At 55.7% G+C, this 18,251-nt stretch overlaps 2 protein-coding genes across 2 annotated transcripts in view; one reads left to right on the forward strand and one right to left on the reverse strand.

Moving 5' to 3' along the window:
* ASXL1 (ASXL transcriptional regulator 1) overlaps window positions 1-5,443 on the forward strand; it is a 66,031-nt gene extending 60,588 nt beyond the window's left edge. The window contains exon 13 of the mRNA XM_068987133.1: window positions 618-5,443. Within this exon, the coding sequence (XP_068843234.1) occupies window positions 618-3,521 (2,904 nt within the window). The 3' untranslated portion in view covers window positions 3,522-5,443. The remainder of the gene's footprint in view (window positions 1-617) is intronic.
* Window positions 5,444-12,613: 7,170 nt separating this feature from the next.
* NOL4L (nucleolar protein 4 like) overlaps window positions 12,614-18,251 on the reverse strand; it is a 128,343-nt gene continuing 122,705 nt past the window's right edge. The window contains exons 7-11 of the mRNA XM_068987217.1: window positions 17,608-17,793; window positions 17,342-17,533; window positions 17,062-17,184; window positions 16,438-16,636; window positions 12,614-13,154 (exon numbers count right to left, since the gene is read on the reverse strand). Of these exons, the coding sequence (XP_068843318.1) occupies window positions 12,934-13,154; window positions 16,438-16,636; window positions 17,062-17,184; window positions 17,342-17,533; window positions 17,608-17,793 (921 nt within the window). The 3' untranslated portion in view covers window positions 12,614-12,933. The remainder of the gene's footprint in view (window positions 13,155-16,437; window positions 16,637-17,061; window positions 17,185-17,341; window positions 17,534-17,607; window positions 17,794-18,251) is intronic.

The following is an 18,251-nucleotide window of genomic DNA, read 5'->3' on the forward strand; positions in this document are numbered from 1 at the left end:
CTAAGGTTCTTCTCTTCCTCACTTGGTTGTTCACCATTATCTCTACAGGTCAGAACCCTGAGGGGTTTTAAAATCTTTTACTAGGTGGTGGTAGATTCTTTGTGTAGTGACTTGCACTGTCCCACCAGAAATTAAATTTAGGAGTAGGGAACTTAACAGCCCTTGAGCAGGGTCTCTTCAGAATGATGTGATGTCTTGTACAGCTATGAAATGATTTGATTCTCTAGGCCATGACTTTTAAGCTACTAGGGTCCCAGTTCAGAGAAGGTAGTGGCACCCCACTCCAGTACTCTTGCCTGGAAAATCCCATGGACGGAGGAGCCTGGAAGACTGCAGTCCATGGGGTCGCTGAGGGTTGGACACAACTGAGAGACTTCACTTTCACTTTTCACTTTCATGCATTGGAGAAGGAAATGGCAGCCCACTCCAGTGTTCTTGCCTGGAGAATCCCAGGGACGAGGGAGCCTCATGGGCTGGCGTCTATGGGGTCACACAGAGTCGGACACGACTGAAGTGACTTAGCGGTAGCAGCAGTAGCAGCAGGGTCCCAGTTTAGCTTAACAGTTTCTAGGTCAGAGCACTCAGTCAGTTAAAACTGTTCTGTTCTTCTCTTGCAGATTCAACTTTCACGTATCAAACCACCCTGGGTGGTTAAAGGTCAGCCCACTTACCAGATATGTCCCCGCATCGTCCCCATCACGGAGTCCTCCTGCCGGGGCTGGACTGGTGCCAGGACCCTTGCAGACATTAAAGCCCGTGCTCTGCAGGTCCGAGGGGCGAGAGGCCACCACTGCCATCGAGAGGCGGCCACCACTGCCATCGGAGGTGGGGGTGGCCCGGGTGGAGGTGGCGGCGGGGCCACCGATGAGGGAGGTGGCAGAGGCGGCGGCAGTGGTGATGGTGGTGAGGCCTGTGGCCACCCTGAGCCCCGGGGAGCCCCGAGTGCCCCTGGAGAGCGTGCGTCAGATCTACAGCGAACACAACTACTGCCGCCTTGTCCTCTAAGTGGGGATCGTGCCCAGGCCGAAACTGCCGTGTCCAGAGCCAGGAGAGAGGACCTGGCTTCTCTCAGAAAGGGGAAGAGCTGCCCACTGCAAAGGGTCCTAGATGGCCCCAACAGTGGGCTGGAAGATGCCTTCCAACTCCCCGTTGCACCCACTCGGGACCCGCCATGCCAGGCTTTGCCCCCACTGCCCTCTAGAATCCCAGAACCTGAGAGGTTAGTTGAGCAGCTTGTGTTGCATCCAGAAGGTAGAACTGAATGTGGGTCTGGTACCACTGCCTGGGAAAGGGGTGATGAGGAGCCAGCACCTACGATCCCCTCAGAGAACAGTCCTGTTCAGGCTCTGGCGAGGCCTATTGGATTAGAAGAAGGAACTGGCCAGGCTCCAGACAGCGGCAGTAATCCCACCATGAAGGATCTTGTGAACGTGACCCCCATTTCCATCCCCGAATCATCCTTGGCCAGTTGCCTGCAAGACAGACCATTTGATGATGAATCAGAACTTGATGACTCGGGCCCACCCACAAGGGAAAGTGCTTCTAGACAGGAAAACTTGAAAACTGAGGCTCCTGTCTCCCCTGGTGCTGCTCCTTGGAGGCCTGGCCTGTCAAATGACGAGGCAGCAGGACAACCTGAGCCCGACTCCAGAGAAGAGGTCCCATCCGCTAAGTCCCAGGTCAGAGAGAAGTGGGAGAAAGCGGCCCCCCTCATCCCGGCATCGCCTGCGGGCTTGACAGCGGAGGAGGGTCTGGATCCGCCCCTCTGCTTGGCTTCACTCTGGACAGTGCCCTCTGGCTGTGTTGACAGCGGCGACAGCGGCGGCAGCGACTGCAAACAGCTGGACGGTGACAAGCTCAGAGTCAATGGAGACTCGGAAGCCCTGAGTCCTTACAGCGAGTCCACAGACACCGCCTCTGACTGTGAGGGCCACCTCTCCGAGGACAGCAGTGAGGCCGAGCCTAGTGCAGCCTTGGGGCTGAAGAGGTCCTTGGTGGCAGAGCAGGGTGAGAAACACAACCGGAACCGCTGTGCCTCGCTCTCCAAGGTGAATGGCAACCTGAGTCTGGTCCCCAGGACAGATGGGATGGTTGCTCCTCAGAGCTGGGTGTCTCGAGTATGTGCAGTTCCCCCAAAGATCCCGGACTCCCTGCTGCTGGCCAGTCCCGAGTACCAGCCGAGGCCCGTGTCCCTGGGCAGGCCCACATCCTCCGTGGAGGCTGCTAACCCCCTTGTGATGCAGTTGCTGCAGGGCCACTTGCCCCTCAAGAAGGTTCTCCCTCCAGCCCATGGCGGCAGCAAACCCGAACCCCCACAACTCACACTTACAGCAGAGCAGAGCCCTGGTGGCTCCCTGGGGGTGGGGTCATTGCAGGATCCTGGGGAGAACAGGTGCGAAGTTGGCAAGAGCAGTCCAGAGTCTCTGCTACCTGAGAGCTGTGAAGCAAGTACCGGCTTTGCCCGGCTGGAGGCCAGCCAGGCTCCTGGGGCACCCCTAAAGATGTCCAAGAACGCCCCGAGTTTAGACTCTCTATATCCAGTGACCAATCCAGTGGCTGCCTCTGGAAAAGCAGAAGTGGATTTCAAAGAGCAGTTACCTCCCTCCAGCTTTGAAGATCAGAAGGAAGCCCGTGATCTGTCCCAGTGCAGTATTTCAACTGCTGCCCCAGGTGTGAGTCTGGGAAATCTCACTACCTCGAGAGCCCCTCTTTTCTCATCTCCAAATGCTGTCTCCTCGGGTCCCGATCAGGCAGGTAGGGCCCTGGGGGATCAGAACAGTGCAGGAGGCCAAGGGAAGAAGCTCTTTGGCTCCAAGAACACAGCTGCAGCCCTTCAGTGCCCCCGGCTGGTGGAGCCGACGCCACTGCCTGCGGATGCCCCTCCCGCTTTTCCCAATAGGAAGTCAGGGCCAGGCAAAACCTCTCTGTCTGGTGGGGTACAAACTGCCAGGGAAGACTGGGTCCCAAAGCCACCGCCTTCCTCTGTTGGCAGCATCAAGAGCGAGAAGACTCTTGGTGGAGGGCCTCTCAAGGCGGATGCAGAGAACAGAAAGGCAGTGGGGCCTGGTCCCCGGGATCTGGTGGATCACTTGCAAGGGATGCCCTTTGTCCTTGATTTGCCTTTCTGGAAATTACCCCGGGAGCCCGGGAAAGGGCTCAGTCAGCCTCTGGAGCCTTCTTCCATCCCTTCCCAACTCAACATCAAGCAGGCATTTTATGGGAAGCTTTCCAAACTCCAGCTGAGTTCCACCAGCTTTAATTATTCCTCCAGCTCCCCCCCCTTTCCCAAAGGCCTGGCCGGAAGTGTGGTGCAGCTGAGCCACAAAGCAAACTTTGGTGCAAGCCACAGTGCATCCCTCTCCTTGCAAATGTTCACCGACAGCAGCACAGTGGAAAGCATCTCGCTCCAGTGTGCGTGCAGCCTGAAAGCCATGATCATGTGCCAGGGCTGCGGTGCGTTCTGTCATGATGACTGTATTGGACCCTCAAAGCTCTGTGTATTGTGCCTTGTGGTGAGATAATAAATTATGGCCATGGGAAAAGTTGTATATTTAGTGTGTGTATTTTGATAATGATGGATCTTAAATCTGTATACAGAATATCATTGATAAAACAGACTCTGTCTTTCTAGGCAAGAGTTCTCTTGCTGCTCCCTGAAATCTACAGTGCTAAAGCCCCTTGGCCACTTGTCGGCCCTTTGGGTCTTGCTGGAAGGGTTTCCTGCAGGGCAGCTCGCTGGGCTGCCTAAGGCCGGCCAGCTAGCCCGAGCTCTCGTCACAGAGACAGAGCCTGGTGCGATGTGGGGGAGCCTCCCTGAGACTTGGAGGGTCTTGAAACTGAAGCAAGAAGGTTGTGTTCTCCACCCAGGGGACTAACCTACCCGAACTGAGTAGAAATGTCAGTCTTCCACTGCCCCCTCCATCTTTCCTGCGGCTGCTCCTCTGGGGAGTTGATGGGGAAGAAGCCAGCACAGGGTTAAAGCAGCTCCCAGCAGTGCCCACCAGGGGGCTTAAGCACCTGCTGACCTCAGGGTCACAGCCAGTCATTTGCCAGTTGATGGAGCCAGTGTGATCTTCGGTTCTGTTGCTGAGGCCAATTTGCCCTGTCTCCGAATAACCCACTGGCCTGCAGGAGCTTTCGGAACCTCGAACAGACCTTCTTGGACAACAGGTCAGGGCTAGGATTGTCTTTCCTCCTTGTAAGTCAGGTGTCCAGACGTTTGGCAGGTGAATTCATCTGCGCAACAGCTTGGGCATCACTTTGGACTCCGGGGGAGTGGGCATCTCCAACACACCTGTGTATGTGAAACTCATTTTACATTTCAAAGCAGTGTGTTTTTCTTATTTTTATATTTTTAACTCTTTATCCTTGGATGTATAAAGTGAACTTTTGGCTTCTGTAAGTATGCTCTATGCACCTCTGATGTTTTACCATATATTTATATGTTGTACACAGTACTGGCCGATTCTGTAAATGGATGTATTGTACAGAGAACACGAACGACTCTCCCTTATTTCGCGTCTTCAGCATCGTTGCATTAAAGTGGTGTAATTGACTTCTCTCCACCCGTGTCAGAGCCACTGCGTGCTGTGCCGCCCAACACGAGGGGTGGAGCGATTGACTTAACGACCTGCCGGTTGTCCCGGTGTTTGGTCACCGGTCAGCCGCTGGACCTGCTGCAGCTGCAGAGCCACTGGCAGCCTGGCCACTCGTTGCTGGGCAAACTTGTCTTGCTCCTCATCTCTTCTCCAGCCTTCACTGGCAGCTCGCTGCCGTGTGTGACAGATCACCACCACCAGTGTTAAGTGCTTCTGGATTCTCGGGTGAGCGCCCTGGGCAACCCCCAGGTGGGCCTTCCGTTCCCAGCTCCAGGCTCACCACCTGTCTGCAGTAACCGGGGACCACACTCTCCTGGGGCCGCAGGGCTCCACTGGACACACCTGTGACAGCAGGTTAAGGAAGAAGCAGCTGTGCCAGCCTCCGGCCTCTCTCCCAACATGTTCCCAGCAAGTAGATGTGTCCAGAGCTGTCTCGCCTCCTGCTTCCTGCCTTATCTTGTACCTCGAGTTGTGAGTCGAGCCTCCTCCTTGTTGAACTTAGGTCTCACTGTGCGAGTGCGTCTGTGTGAGCTGTGAAGTTGGTGTGACTTCAGCAAGCCTCGTTTCATCTGGAAGGTCTTGTCTTTCCCCCACTTTCCCTCCAGTGTGGCATTTGTGTCATCTGCAGCACGAGTGGGAAGTTGGCAAAGACGTGGTGATTTAAGTGCAGTATTGGCCAAGTCCCGGTTGTCAGCTTCCAGAGTCTTGTTTACCAAAGACAGGGAGCAGAGGTCCAAGCGTGTTTGATCCTCTTCTTCCTTCTGCTGTGACCTTTGGGGCCACTCGAGGGGACAGTTGGAAACTGGTCCGCCAGGGAAAGCACTGCTCTTGTATGTCTCTGTGGTCTTGGAAAAATAAACCTGTACAACGTGCACTTGTGGTCTCTGTCGTCTTCTGCGGCCGTCTCGCTGGGCTGGGAGGAAGGTCAGGCTGAGGGGGAAGAAACTGGCTCGCCTCACCTCGGCGTTGGAGCTGTCTTTGTGTGCGGAGTTCTTTTGTGACATGGGTTCCGAAGGCGTGACTTGTCAGTGCCATGGATCTTCACACCCTGTGCGTGAGGTGGTGAACACACCCATTATCCACTGTGTGGACTGGAAAGCAGAAATCCCATGTCAGCAGTGAGGTTCCTTTCCTCTTGAGAATCCAGTCGTGAGCTATGACATCCCTCCACAGCTCTTCATCCTGACTGCCTCGCTGAAGCTGAGGTTGCCTGCGATTCCTGGGTATCTGTGGGGAGGGTGACAAGCAGCGGTGAGGGTGGGGCTGGCCTGAGATACGGGGTCTGGTGCTGGTTGATGAGCCTGAGTGGATAGAAGACCTTTGACTTTAAAGGTTAACTGAAGTTCATAGCCATTCGTTTCCTGTGAATTGGAGAAAGTAGACGTTGCGTGTGGGGCAGTAACGAGCTGTGATTCTGTGGTGCTGCTGTCTGATCAAGGTGTGGGTGGAGAAGTCAAGGTTGGGGGCTTTGTGGTGACAGGTGACTGGCGGTGGTGCCATGCTTGTGCCTTCATGTCTCGGAATTTGCTCACTTCTGCAGCTGCTTAGAACGCAGTCAAAGCCTTGCATCTCAACAGGAGGGTGGAATGGTTTCGAGAGGGCCTGGCTGCCTGCCAGTACCGTGGTAGGGGCAAGTCACTCAGCCTCTGGTACCTCTCTCATCTCTGATTTGGGTTACTAGTTGCCGCTTCATAAAACAAGTGCGCGATGCCTAGTGGGTGCTCCAGCCTGTTCACTTGCCCAAGGCCAAGACCCTATCTGAACGCACGGGAGAGCACAGTATAGCTCCTGGTGCCTGCCTGACCCTCACCCCAGAGAGGAGCTATGGAGAGGGGACCCATGTGGCGTGCTGAGTGCTGGGGCAGGCAGAGCGGACATCTCTCTATGGTTGAGTGTGTAGTCCTGGGTTTAGAGATGGGTCCTTGGGAGGAGAGGCTTGCTTAACTCATGGTCTTACTGGCCCGGCACAGGCTCGTCTGCTGGTTTCCTGTTCAGTCTGCTCATGTGAAAATCAGACCTTGCTTGAGAGGGGTGCTTGCGTGTACGTGTGTGTGTGTGTCAGACCCTGCTTGAGAGGGGTGCTTGCGTGTACGTGTGTGTGTGTGTGTGTGTGTGTGTGTGCACACTCAGTCCGTTGGGCCTCAGGGACCGAAGCATCTGCCTGCCCTGGGCCCTGAGAGGAGGCGGCCCGGGCTGTATGTATGGGTGGGTGCCATTTAAATTGGAGGTTAATATTTGAAACCAAACAGTGCCAGTGATCTGTGCGTCCTCAAGTCTTTGCGCATCATTTTGAAAGCCTGGAATGAACATCTCTTGAGAACCAGAAGATGTAGATGGAAGTTCTGTGAGGAAAACAGTGACAGCTGTCGGTGCAGTGGTTCTTCACTTTCTTGGGAACACAGACTCCTTTGAGAGCCGAGTGGGAGCTCTGGACCTTCTTCCCCCAGGAGTGCACGTGTGCGCACGCATGCACAAAGTGGTCTGTATTATTCCAGATGGGTTACAAGCACCCTGCCCTGGCAGCTGGAGCTCCTCACTGAAGAATGAAGAACCCCGCTGACTGATACTAAACCTAGTAAGAGCTGGGTTTATACAGAAAAGGGGAGAGATGACTTTGCATCCCTCTGCAAGGGATTCTTCTTCAGTTTCCTGTAACTACTGAGCTCCCTCAATGGATTTCAATTACTTTAAAACTGCGTTACAGGCACAGCCGCCCACCCCCCGGTCGAGTCCGCTGAGCCTCGCCTGCTCAGTCACTGAGTGGCCTCGAGCTTGTTGCTGACGACAGGGGCACCTGCTTGATGCTGCGCTCTCCACACCGTGCCAGTGCTCGGGGGCTGCATTTCAAGGAGCCAGACTGGAGCCAGCCCTCTTCTGTCCACAAGCTTCTCCTCGGATCCCAGGGCCTGTACTGCTGTGACTGCACCTGGAGGTAAGTGCTTCCCGCTGGGCCAGCGCAGACTGCGTGTGTGTGGCCTACTGTGTTGTCCCAGGAGGGGGTGTGGGATTTGTGGTCCCAGGGTCTAGACTAAAACTGTGGACCCCTCTTCTTTTATCTATTTGATATATTTGGCTACTGCATAGAGTTTCACTTTTTTAAAGAAAGATTCGTCATTACATATGTTTTCAGAAAAACTGCCATATAGTGTGTGTGCATACATGCAATAGTAACAGTTGTATTTATGCTTTTAACTCCTGCAGAATTGCTTTTAAACTTGTGACAGTCGGGTTTGGCCCCAGTCAGTTGCTGCAAGTTTTCCTTAAAGTTTAACCTCAATTATATGTAGGATAAAAAAAAAAAAAGGCTGCACACAAATCAACGTCTTTGAAAGAAAAAGCAGCTCTTTTGCTTCCTTTAAGATGGGATCCCAGGTTTTGGTCAAATGGAGTGTCAAGTCCTGATGGTTCAGGACCAGGGACAGTGTTTCCTCGGTTTCCCCAGCCTGCGCTTAGAGACTGCTGCCTGAGTCTGGTTTCAGCCCACTGAAGAACTGCGCCCTTACGGGGAATGGGAGCGGGGAAAGAATGGTTTGCCAGGAAACGGCTGCATCTAAGACGTTGCTTGAGCACTGGCCACATTCAGGTGAGGCGTACACTTGGCGTGCCCTCTTCCTCACCTGCAAATAGGGCTAGAGCACCTCCCTGGGCAGGTGGCCATGAGACATGAGATTTCAATTTGGTGTGTGCCTGTGCTGAGCACGTGATTAGAACCAGGAAAGGTCCATTTCTTTCCCTTTCTGATGGGTGAGGCACCAAAAAAAGTGACCAGTTCATTTGTTCAGAATCTAGCAAGGATCTCCTGTATGCTAGTTTATTGGCTACTGGTTGAAGGGTTGTTTTGGGGCCAAACAAGCTGGAGAGAACAGAACTGGCCGGCCATGCTCTTGTGGACAGGACACCGTGGAAATAAAGCATTCGGTTTGTTATTCAGTGTTTATTAAGTAGATTCAGTCTTATATATGATATACAGATTCAAAAGGAAAAGGATTCCACATACTTATGAAATCAGTGCATTTAGCAAGTAATACCATGGAGATAACAGCTCGATTAACAGCTCATTGGTCTTTTGTTAAGTGAGGGGAGAGGGAGTTGGCCTGTGCTAGTCATTCCACAAACAAAACAGAATTGAGTTGCATCACATAGAGAAGACACATTCTAAGAATTAAAATATTAAGCCACATTTACTGGAAAAACTCACTATAGAGAACACAAATCATTTTTATAGAGCATTGAGGAGGAAGTCCTCACCTGCTTAGAAGAGCCACGTTAAGTTGCATAGGTGCATATCTGTAAAAATATAATTTAGAGGTGAAGCCATTGACGAAGTAATAGAGTCACCTTTAAAAAGTTGGTGCCATCTGCTGTTTGCCTTAAGTGCCATATGCTTACTGTCTGGAGCCCCCTGCCCCTCCCCAGAGGTCATGCCTCATGAACCAGCTGCCTCTAGGGGACCCTGAAGAAATGCTTCTACCATCTGCATTGGAAAGTCTTAAAACTCATCTCAGGTAGAGAACTTGGCCTCTTCCCAAATATGTCTGAAGGGATTGGCAACCCTCTTGGGTTGTCCCTGAATCATGGGTGGCTTGATCCTAAAGGTCGTATGAGTTAGCATGGCCTCCCCATTCCCAGGCTGCCGGGAGAGGAGCTCTTTCCACCGCAGCTCTGCAGCCAAGCCCTGCGCCCCATCTCACGAGTGCACGCGGTTACCCACCCACCACTGCCAAGAAGCCTCCCTCCTGAGCCTGCTCTTAAGCGGACCACATGACAGGCACATGGCCATCTGCCGCACAGAGATTTTTCTGAGCTTAGAAAAGTATTTTTCAGCAAATCTGAGTTCCGTGTGGTGTAGGGTTTTTTTTTGTTTTTGTTTTTAGGTGGAAACGTAGGTCAAACGTGAGAGGTTTTTGTCTTGTGGCTTTGCTAAGCAGATGAGCCTAGTGAGGTGCACCTTCCTCCTCGGGAGCGAGTCTTGCAGGACACACAGGGACCGGGGCATCTGTACATGTAAACAGTACACTTTCACTGAGTCCAAAATTAGGAGCAAAAATACAAAGGTTCACATTGGTCTTAGGTAGATACAGGCGAAAAAGGGCTGAGCTGTTTAGCTCAGAAACAACAAAAACAAAGTTTCTAAAGCACCACTAAATTATATAAAAATCAGACCATGGACGGATTGAAACTGGTATTCTGGTGAAATACTTTACTATCTTGTAAAAAGTTTTACAAAAAATTACAAATTAAAAGTATCAACCCTCTGAGTTCAAAGCAGCATTTTGAAAATGAACTGGTAGTTAATCCTGTAACCACCCCTGGAGTGGAAAGTGGCCCTTGGGGATTGGGATGGCTGGGTTCTTCCTGTGTGAAATCCTCTAAAACCTTTCTAACCCCGCTGCCTGTCCCCCTCCCCCTCAACACTGTCCTCGGGTATAAACTGAGTGGCGACGATGAAATGAACTGTAGATGGGTTATACTCTTACTGGTCTACTAAGATGATCCACCACCAAGACCAAATCCCCACTTCTCTGATTCCAACCTCGTGGGATTAGCCCCCTGCGAAGACTCTGGAACTGGTGTACTACCCTAGCATTTCCTTTTAAACTTAGGATCCCAACTCATCAGTCTGTGCCCTGAGGCCCTCTGTAAGAACTGGCTGTGGGCGCTCCCTCGGGGAGAAGGCAGTCCCCGGGGTGGGGGAGCAGCAGCGAGCAAGGTTCCCCAGAGCCAGCTCTTTGGTGCTCTCCCAAGTCAGGAGGAAAGGGACGGGGCTGACGCTGTGTCTTTTAAAACAAAAACGAAACCGAACAAGTTCCCTGACTGGACTAGCTAATGGAATATGCTGTTTCCACACAGCAACTTGCTCCTGATCCTGCCATCACGAGAGCTTCACGTGGAGCTTCACCGGGAAGGAGCCCACCGAGAGGCGGGGTCATCGTGACGGGACCCGCTGTCCTGCAGGGGCTCTGGAAGCCCCAGTGGGCCCTGACCACGAGCACTCGTTCCTCTCTGACACACACTGAACCTCCACTGTTTACAGCAGTGCTCAGGCTGCTGAAGGTGGTCAGTTAGGACAAGCTTGACTCAAAACCACGGCTTCACACTGTAGCCTATACTGATCTTCACGTCGAATCCCTTATGTCGGGGGTGGCGGGAGCCCCTTCCCCAATCTTTCTCACTCCTGTCTCTCAAGAGAAGCGAACCATTCGTGCCTGGCCCGGGTGCTGCCTCCGGGAGGAGAAACGACATGTTAAGCAGTTGATATCAAGAATTCTAAGTAAGGCGGCGATTGTCTCTGCCAGTTTTCAACATTAAGATTTTCACAAATTGCCTGGGGTAACATTTTGCAAAAGATCTACTGATTTGTAGTATCGTTCACACACAAAAATAAATATTTACATAAATTCAAACGTCCGGGAGTAGTACTGAGCAGGTGGGGGCTGGACGTGTGGACGCTGGGGCGTGGGGGCGGCCTCGGGCACCGGAACTTGTGCTGTGCTGAGGGCGGCAGGTCTCGGTGTCCTGACCGGAGCCTGGGGACTGGTCAGATGGAAGGCAGAGGTGGTGTGGCCAGGTGGGGTGCTGGAGGCCACTTGAGAGAGAAAAGGCCACCCTCAACCTCCAGGGGCTGGAAGCAAGCAGAGAGGGGCAAGACCCCCCTGCCCTTCCGACCTTCTGGAATCCGGGGCCCACAGCTCAAGTCCTGGATCTGAAGAGGGGAGGCGTCCTCGCTGGAACCCTCTCCCTACCCCTGCTGAGGGCGGTCTGCCACAGTGCCGGCAGGCAGCTGGCTGCAGAAAAGCTGGTTTGGGAGGGGGTGCCTGCTTTGGGGTCGAGTGGCTCTCGATCCTAAGGTCCCCTTGGCCCGGGCTCCCCTGGGACCTCTTTGCTCTGAGGGAGGAAAGGCAACAGAGGGCTTCTGCCATCTGGGCAGGGGCGGGCAGCAGAGAGCTGCTGTCATGGCTACGGAGTGGTGCACGGAGAGGCCCTGCGGGCCTTGTGAGGTCTGGGCAAATCCCTGGTTTTAGCAGCACTGGTAGGTATTGCACTGAGCAAGAGGAAGTGCCTATTGGGGAGGAAGGAAACCAGGCCAGCCTTTTGTTTGCCCTTTCTCACACTCCAGGGATTATGGGTTTCTTCTAGGACTGGCCCCTTCAGAAGGGCTGGTCCTTGGAGAACCCCAGTGGCTTCTCCATTTCTCTGATGGTCCCTTTTACTCCAACCACGGGGGCATGGGGGAGGGAGCTGCAGTCTGCCTGGTAGCTCACAGCTGCCTTTTCTGACAGCCAGGGTCCCTGAAGAAACGGGGCCCTTCAAGGCTGCAGGTGTCCAAGGGGCCAGAGCCTGTGCAGAGACGTGTGCAGACCTGGCCCCTGGGGCAGGCTGAGGGCAAGGGCCCTGCTGACCAGCTGCCATCTCCCAGCTCTCTGTCCCATCAAGCGCCGAGGCCAGGGGACAGCCAGTGGCGACTTTTGTGGGCCGAGGTCCTCCCAGGGCTCCAGCTCCTGGCCTCCCCCTCTGGACTTAGCTCCCGGGCAGACACCCTTGGGGGGCAGGTGGGAGACAGCTGTTCGGAACAGGCTCGGGGCACACCCTGGAAAAGCCCACGCTGGAGTGTGAGGTAGAATACGGGTGACCGTGTGCCTGGAGCGTCTGTGGGGGTGGGGGGTGGGGAGCCATTTTTTTTCTGTCTTTGCTCTGCAGTGGGTGTGGGTGAGGCCCTCCTGCTTGGCAGTGCCGGGCACTCGAGAGCCGACCGGCCCAGTGCCCCCGCTGCCCCGCCCTGCTGGCCCCCAGCCCGTGCCAGTGTAGTGATATGGAACGTTAGGTCACAGGGACACAGCCTTCTGATCAGACACACACAGACTGGCAATCTGTACAAACACAAAAGAATCCATTTTCAGAAAAATAAATTACTAAGGGGAGAGGAAGAAAGGGTCCACTTTGTTTTTCTCAATAAATATGCGATTCTGCTCACCTAAGACTTGAAAGGTAATTATCTGGGGGTGGGGGGGTCTAACATCAGGGCCCACGAAGATGATTCTACACAGAGCTGTGGCCCCAGCGCCTCGTCGGGAAGGAGGAGCCCAGCCCTTCCGAAGCTGCCCCGTTGGCCTCTTCCAAGCAGGTCAGAGCACCCGTGTGGTGAGATTCCAAAAAAAAAAAAAAAAAAAGTGTCCTTGTGCCCAGAGTCTCAGGCGCTTGGAGTGTGGCTTAGAAACAGCTCTTTTGGATCCACCTCTTTCAAAAAACAAAAGGTACCAAACTGGTGAGGCGGGAAGCCGGTCCAGGGCCGGGAGAGCCTCCTTCCCTAGGGTAGTGCACTCCACCAGCCGCAGGGTCAGTTCTGCTGCAGAATGAGGTTCTCCAGTTCATCTGCCGAGCGCAGCAGGAAGGCGGCAGACTCTCGGTAGCCGGCGATGAGCTGCCGCACGGCGCTGATCTCGGTGGGGCTGAGCTGGGCGGTGGGCATGGTCCGGCTGGTGCTGTTGCTGGAGGGGGTGGGCGTGGGCGTGGTGGAGGTGGTAGAGGCCCCGCCTTTCATGCTGAGGTCCGTGGGCCCTGCAGAGAGGGGAGCCAGGGTGAGGGGCATCCTTTCCTCTCTTCGGGGGACCTGAGACCCTCATCTGTCTCCATGGTTGTGCCCCTAGTGCTTCGAAAGGGTGGGTGTGTGAGGGTCAAAAGGTAAGATGGGACCCAGAGGTACCCTCCAGAGAAATCACCTCCCCTTTGCTTGTGAACAGCGGCGGCCAAGAGGGAGTCTGCAATCTAACTGAAACACACAGGGGAGGTGTGCGGGTGGGGGGCGGGTGGGAGTTCCTCTCCGTCTTTCCCAAATACCTCTACGGGGTGGGCTGTGGGTTTGGAGTCAGAAACCCGGACCGGCGGCCTAGGCACTGTTTGGCCACTCTAGGCAACTCCTAACTGCCCTGGGCCCCCGGCTCTCAGCTGCAGCACGAAGAGGCTGTTGTGGGGCTGAGCCACGCTGGTGAACCCCTCAGTGAGGCCGGGGCTGCTCAGCCTATGGAAGGGCCAGTGGGAAAGGACTTCCAGGAAACACAAAAATGCCTGAAATTTGAAGAGCATTCTTTCCAGGCATTCAGCAAGAAGAAAGCCAAAGAAGAGGGTCTGGAGCTCAGTGTAGGAGTTGGAGCTTCCCTGGGAGGCCTTTTCTTACCCAGCTAGGTCCCTGTGCCCTGCCCTGCGTTGAGGTGCACATGGGTGTTTGAGGCTGTTCTCCCTGATAAGCCAGCTCCTCTCTACCCCATTGGTTCTGACAGCTGGTTTCACTCATCATTGCATCTACAGTGGCAGTTTTTTTTGTTGTTTTTTTTTTTTGCTGTGCCACAAGTCTTGTGAGATCTCAGTTCATGACCAGAGATTGAATCCACGCCATGGCAAGGAGAGCCTGGAATCCTAACCACTAGACCACCAGGGAGCTCCCTACAGTGCCAGTTTTTATGTTGCTATAGAGATGGATAAGCTTGGCACTGGAGACACAGACTGGAAGTAACATCTTGGGAGCAATTTTGGAAACGACTATCGGTAGTGGGAACCTGCTTCAGCCCCCAGATGGGGAAGGAAGTTGGAGTCTAGGATGGGATGGTTTGTCACATGGGGTTATTTCCTCTCTAACCAGAGAACAGGGATGCCAAGTAGGAGGTCCTAGGAACCGGCTTGCTAAGGAACATCCTTGGAATTGAGGGTCAAGGGAAGTCTATTAAAGCGCAGGAAGAAGGACTGGAGGTGTGAACTGCTGGGAAGAGCAGCCAAGCAGGTGGCTGCTGCCTACAGTGGTGGCTGCCGCGACAGGCTGGAAGCAGGCGGGGACTCTGCAGTGGGTCCTGGCTGTGGCAGGGTTAGGTGCCCTCAGGACACTGCCTGGGGATGGCAGTGGAAGGCCAGAGGCGCCTGCCACATCGGTGTGAGCTGGCCCTGGGCTTCCTCTCTTTCCTCCCTCCACCCCCAAGCATGGTCCTGTTTACTGCTGGGCTCAGAGCAGTCCTTCTGTCTTTCCCCGGGGGCTCTGGTTACTCAGGGTGTTGCTAGAGGGCAACTTGCCCAGCACCGCAGGGAAGACAGGTGAGCCTAAGGCTTATCTGGGCTGATCTGGGTTCCCTGATCCACTCATGAGCTAAGTGAGGGGCTCTAACCCACTGGCAGGACGACCCAACCAAGACACCAGACTGACTGACCCCACGTTAAGGGCTGTCGCTGGGAGGGCAGTGGAACTGGGGCTGTGTGCGGTCTTCTTCCAAGTGCTGGACCCAAACAGGATGTGGCTGCCCCAGGCAGGAGGTCAGCGAGCAGAACTTGGCTTCTGTGACCTCACTGCCCACACCTAAGGAACCAGGGGAGACTGAGCTAGTGGCCTGCCTTGAAGCCTCTCCGGCAAGAGTGAACAAACAGGTAGAGAGGTGGAGAGCCCTGGCAGCTGTGCCGTGAGATGGGCCCTGCTGTGTGGCACCAGGTGGGGGCTTACCACCATCGCCCGCCGCCTGGGAAGGGCTCTCCCCAAGCACAACAGGGCACTCTAACTTCCCTGCCGCCGCTCCTTCTCCAGACCCACTCTAACCAGGTCCCCATGCAGCAGGGCTGTCGGATGGTGCTTCTTCCTGGAAGGAAAGCAGCCCGCCTGGGACAGCCCTCCCCAGCCTGCCTGCAGCCGGCCACTCTGGCCTCAGCCTCAGGGATTAGGGCCAGGCAGCCTCTTATTTTAGGTTAAGAGGCATTAGGAAGGATGAGAAGTTAAGCCCAGGCAGGAATCCTTCAGGGACCCTCAGATATTTCCCAGTGGTGGGGAGCAAGGGGAGTGGCAGGTGCCTGAGCTCTCTGCCATGGGAAGGGACCCGCGAGGGGTCTCCCTCCTGCGGCCAAGGCCAAGGGCTTGAGAGGAAATCTCAGGCACATTCGGCCAAGACCTAGAACCAGAGTTCCCTGGCCTGCAGGCACCTTCCTCTAACCTACTCCTCAAGCAGCAGCTTGCTGTCACCATCGGCTCTTCCTCACCTCTGAATGCCCCCAAAGCACGCTGCTTCGGCCTCCTGGCCTCCACGGTAAAATCACACAAGGGTGGACAGCACAACTCACAGCCTCCTTTGCTTAGAGCCTATCTGTGGCTCCCACCACACACAGAACAAAACCCAAATGCCTGACCCAGGAAGCCCCAGGATCGTCCCCCAGCCTGCTCTCCACGGGGGCACTGTTCTTCCCCAGTTGCTCCCACCCCCCAGGCCTCCGTATGAAAGGGCCCGAGGCCCCCACTCAGGGCAGCACCTGGCTCCATGGGGAGGTTTGTTATCTTTGGGGGGCTGTTTCTCTCCAACACTGATCTGTGTCCCGTCTGCATCAGTCACCTGGGAAGAGTTACAGAGAGCACCTGGGGGTGGAGAGGGGACAGATGGCGACCCACTCGCTGCCCCCAGGTGACCTAGATGGGGCCCCACCATGCTCCCTTGAACCTTCATCTCACACCTGAGGTCATGACCTGTGGCCTGGCGGGGGAGGTGACCTGCCTGGGGCTGAATCCTGGCTCTGCCATCAACGTTGGGAGACCTGGGCACAAGACCTGGTCATTTTCAGTAAGACGAGTGCCAGGTAAAGCGCTGGGACTCTGCTTGCAGTGGCGGGTGGGGGCAGGGAACCAGGGAGAGGCCCAGCAAGCCTCCTGGGAGCCGAGAAAGGAGTGGTAGGTAGTGGTTTATTTTAACCTTGCCTTCCCTTCTGAGGACGGCTAAGATGACAAGATGGGGAGGGTCCCTGTAACACAGGAGTCACTTTCCCGGCAGCCTCTGTCCCCACCCTCCCCACCGCCCCCACCAGGCTGCTGGTGTCCCACACTCACCATTACTGTGATTTCCCGTTTGGAGGGAGGCAGGAGGCTGCAGGTTGCTGCCCAAGGCCCCGTAACCACGGTAACTGTAATTGAGGCCACCATTGGCGTACACGGGGTCCTGGGAGTAGGAGGCTGGCAGTGAGTAGGTGGAGTGGGCGATGGCTGTGGGGTCCCGGGAGTGCTGCTTGTCCAGGGCTATGGGCTCGTCCTGCGGGGCGGGAGGGAGGTGCTGGGGAACCTCAGAGACAGCCAGCCCTGACCAAGGTTCCTGGACGGTGGGTAGATGGTGGCCCCAGATATGCTGGGACTCAGTGTGGGGACCTGCAGAGCTCCCTCTCTCTCTTGCCCAGGGCCTTCCCCAGACCCCCATCTCTCGTCTATGTTCCATGCAGATTTGATCTGTTCCCGCCTGGCTGAAGACCATCTTGGGTCTCGAGATGAAGTCCAGAGGCCTTTCCGAAGTCTGCAAGGCCTTTGTGTCGGCTCCTCTGCCTCCCCGCCCGCCCTAGCACCTCCCCTGCCTGAGGACGCCCTGCCTGCTCCCTCTGCACCCGGGGCCCTGGGACCTGCGGGGCGGCCGAGGGCGCCCCCCGGCAGCTGGCAGCAAGCAGGCAGCTGGCAGCAAGCAGGCACCTGAGAGGTCTGGTACATCTCCAGGCGCATCCTTTTGGCCGCTTTTCTCGTCTCGCTCTCGCAGGCAGCTGCCAGGATGTTTTCTGCCATGGCCGAGGTCAGGTGGGGAGGTGTGGGTCTGGTCTGCAGACAGAAGCGGGGATGGAGCCAGAGTTGGGGTGCAGAGACCCCTGGCAAAGAGGTGGGCGGGGCAGGGCTGGGGTTTGAGCTCCTCTGTGAACCAGAGGCCACAGTGTCTGCTTCCAGAGGTACTGGAGGGGGCTGGATGCTGGGGGCTCACCATCTCCATGCCATTCTTCTTCATGCGCCGGCAGGACTTGAGGTACGTGCGGATGCGCTTGCGGGCCCGTTCCTGGAACTCAGGGAACTGCCGGCTGCACGACTCGATGATGGCCTGGATCTTCTCCTTGGGCTGCTTGGAGATGGGCACCATGCGGTCCAGGTTCTCATCCACAAAGAGACGCACGAACATCTGCGGAGGACATGGGCGGTGGGCAGGACTGGCCCGCTGCGCCCCCGCCCCGGCCACCCCAGGCGAGCACTCACGTTGAAGGCCTTGAGGCGCTCCGGGTCCATGCCCTCCGAATCGTTCATCTTGTCATTGTCCTCGTGGTCGTCGTGGTCGTCGTCGTCATCATCTGCCGTGGGGGCCCGGCCCACGGTCAGGTCCTCGGGGCAGCCACTGACCTCGGTTTTGATGGAGTCGTAGCTCCCCGAGCTGTAAGGTGGGGACTGAAGAGGCCGGGGCAGGGGGTCAGGTCACGATGAACGTGGGGACTGGGGGGTTCGGGCACACCCAGCTGCCCGGTGAGCCACGCTCTGAGGTCCTGAGCAAGTCACTTTCCTTCCTGCTCCCTTTATCTCTTAAGTGTGGACAGCGACACGGCCGCACCTCTCAGGGTGGCTGCAGGAAGGACCCCCACAACTGATGCCCTGGAGAAGCTCACTGGAGGGGGTCGCAGCACCCACACCATGACCTGCCTCCTCGTGCGAGGGAAAGGCAGACACAGAAAGGGTTCCTGCCACCAGCCAGCCTCTTCTGCTTGTGCCAAGATCCATTCTGGCTTCAGGGTTTTCCTCCCTCGTCCCCAAGGGGCTGCAACCCCGAGCTGACAACCGAGCTGTCACAAAAGCAGCGAATGTGCTGTCTGTCGGGGATAGGGAACAGATGGGCTGGGAGAGAACCAGCC

The sequence above is a fragment of the Capricornis sumatraensis genome, chromosome 15 (assembly GCF_032405125.1).
Source record: "Capricornis sumatraensis isolate serow.1 chromosome 15, serow.2, whole genome shotgun sequence".
Lineage (NCBI taxonomy): Eukaryota > Metazoa > Chordata > Mammalia > Artiodactyla > Bovidae > Capricornis > Capricornis sumatraensis.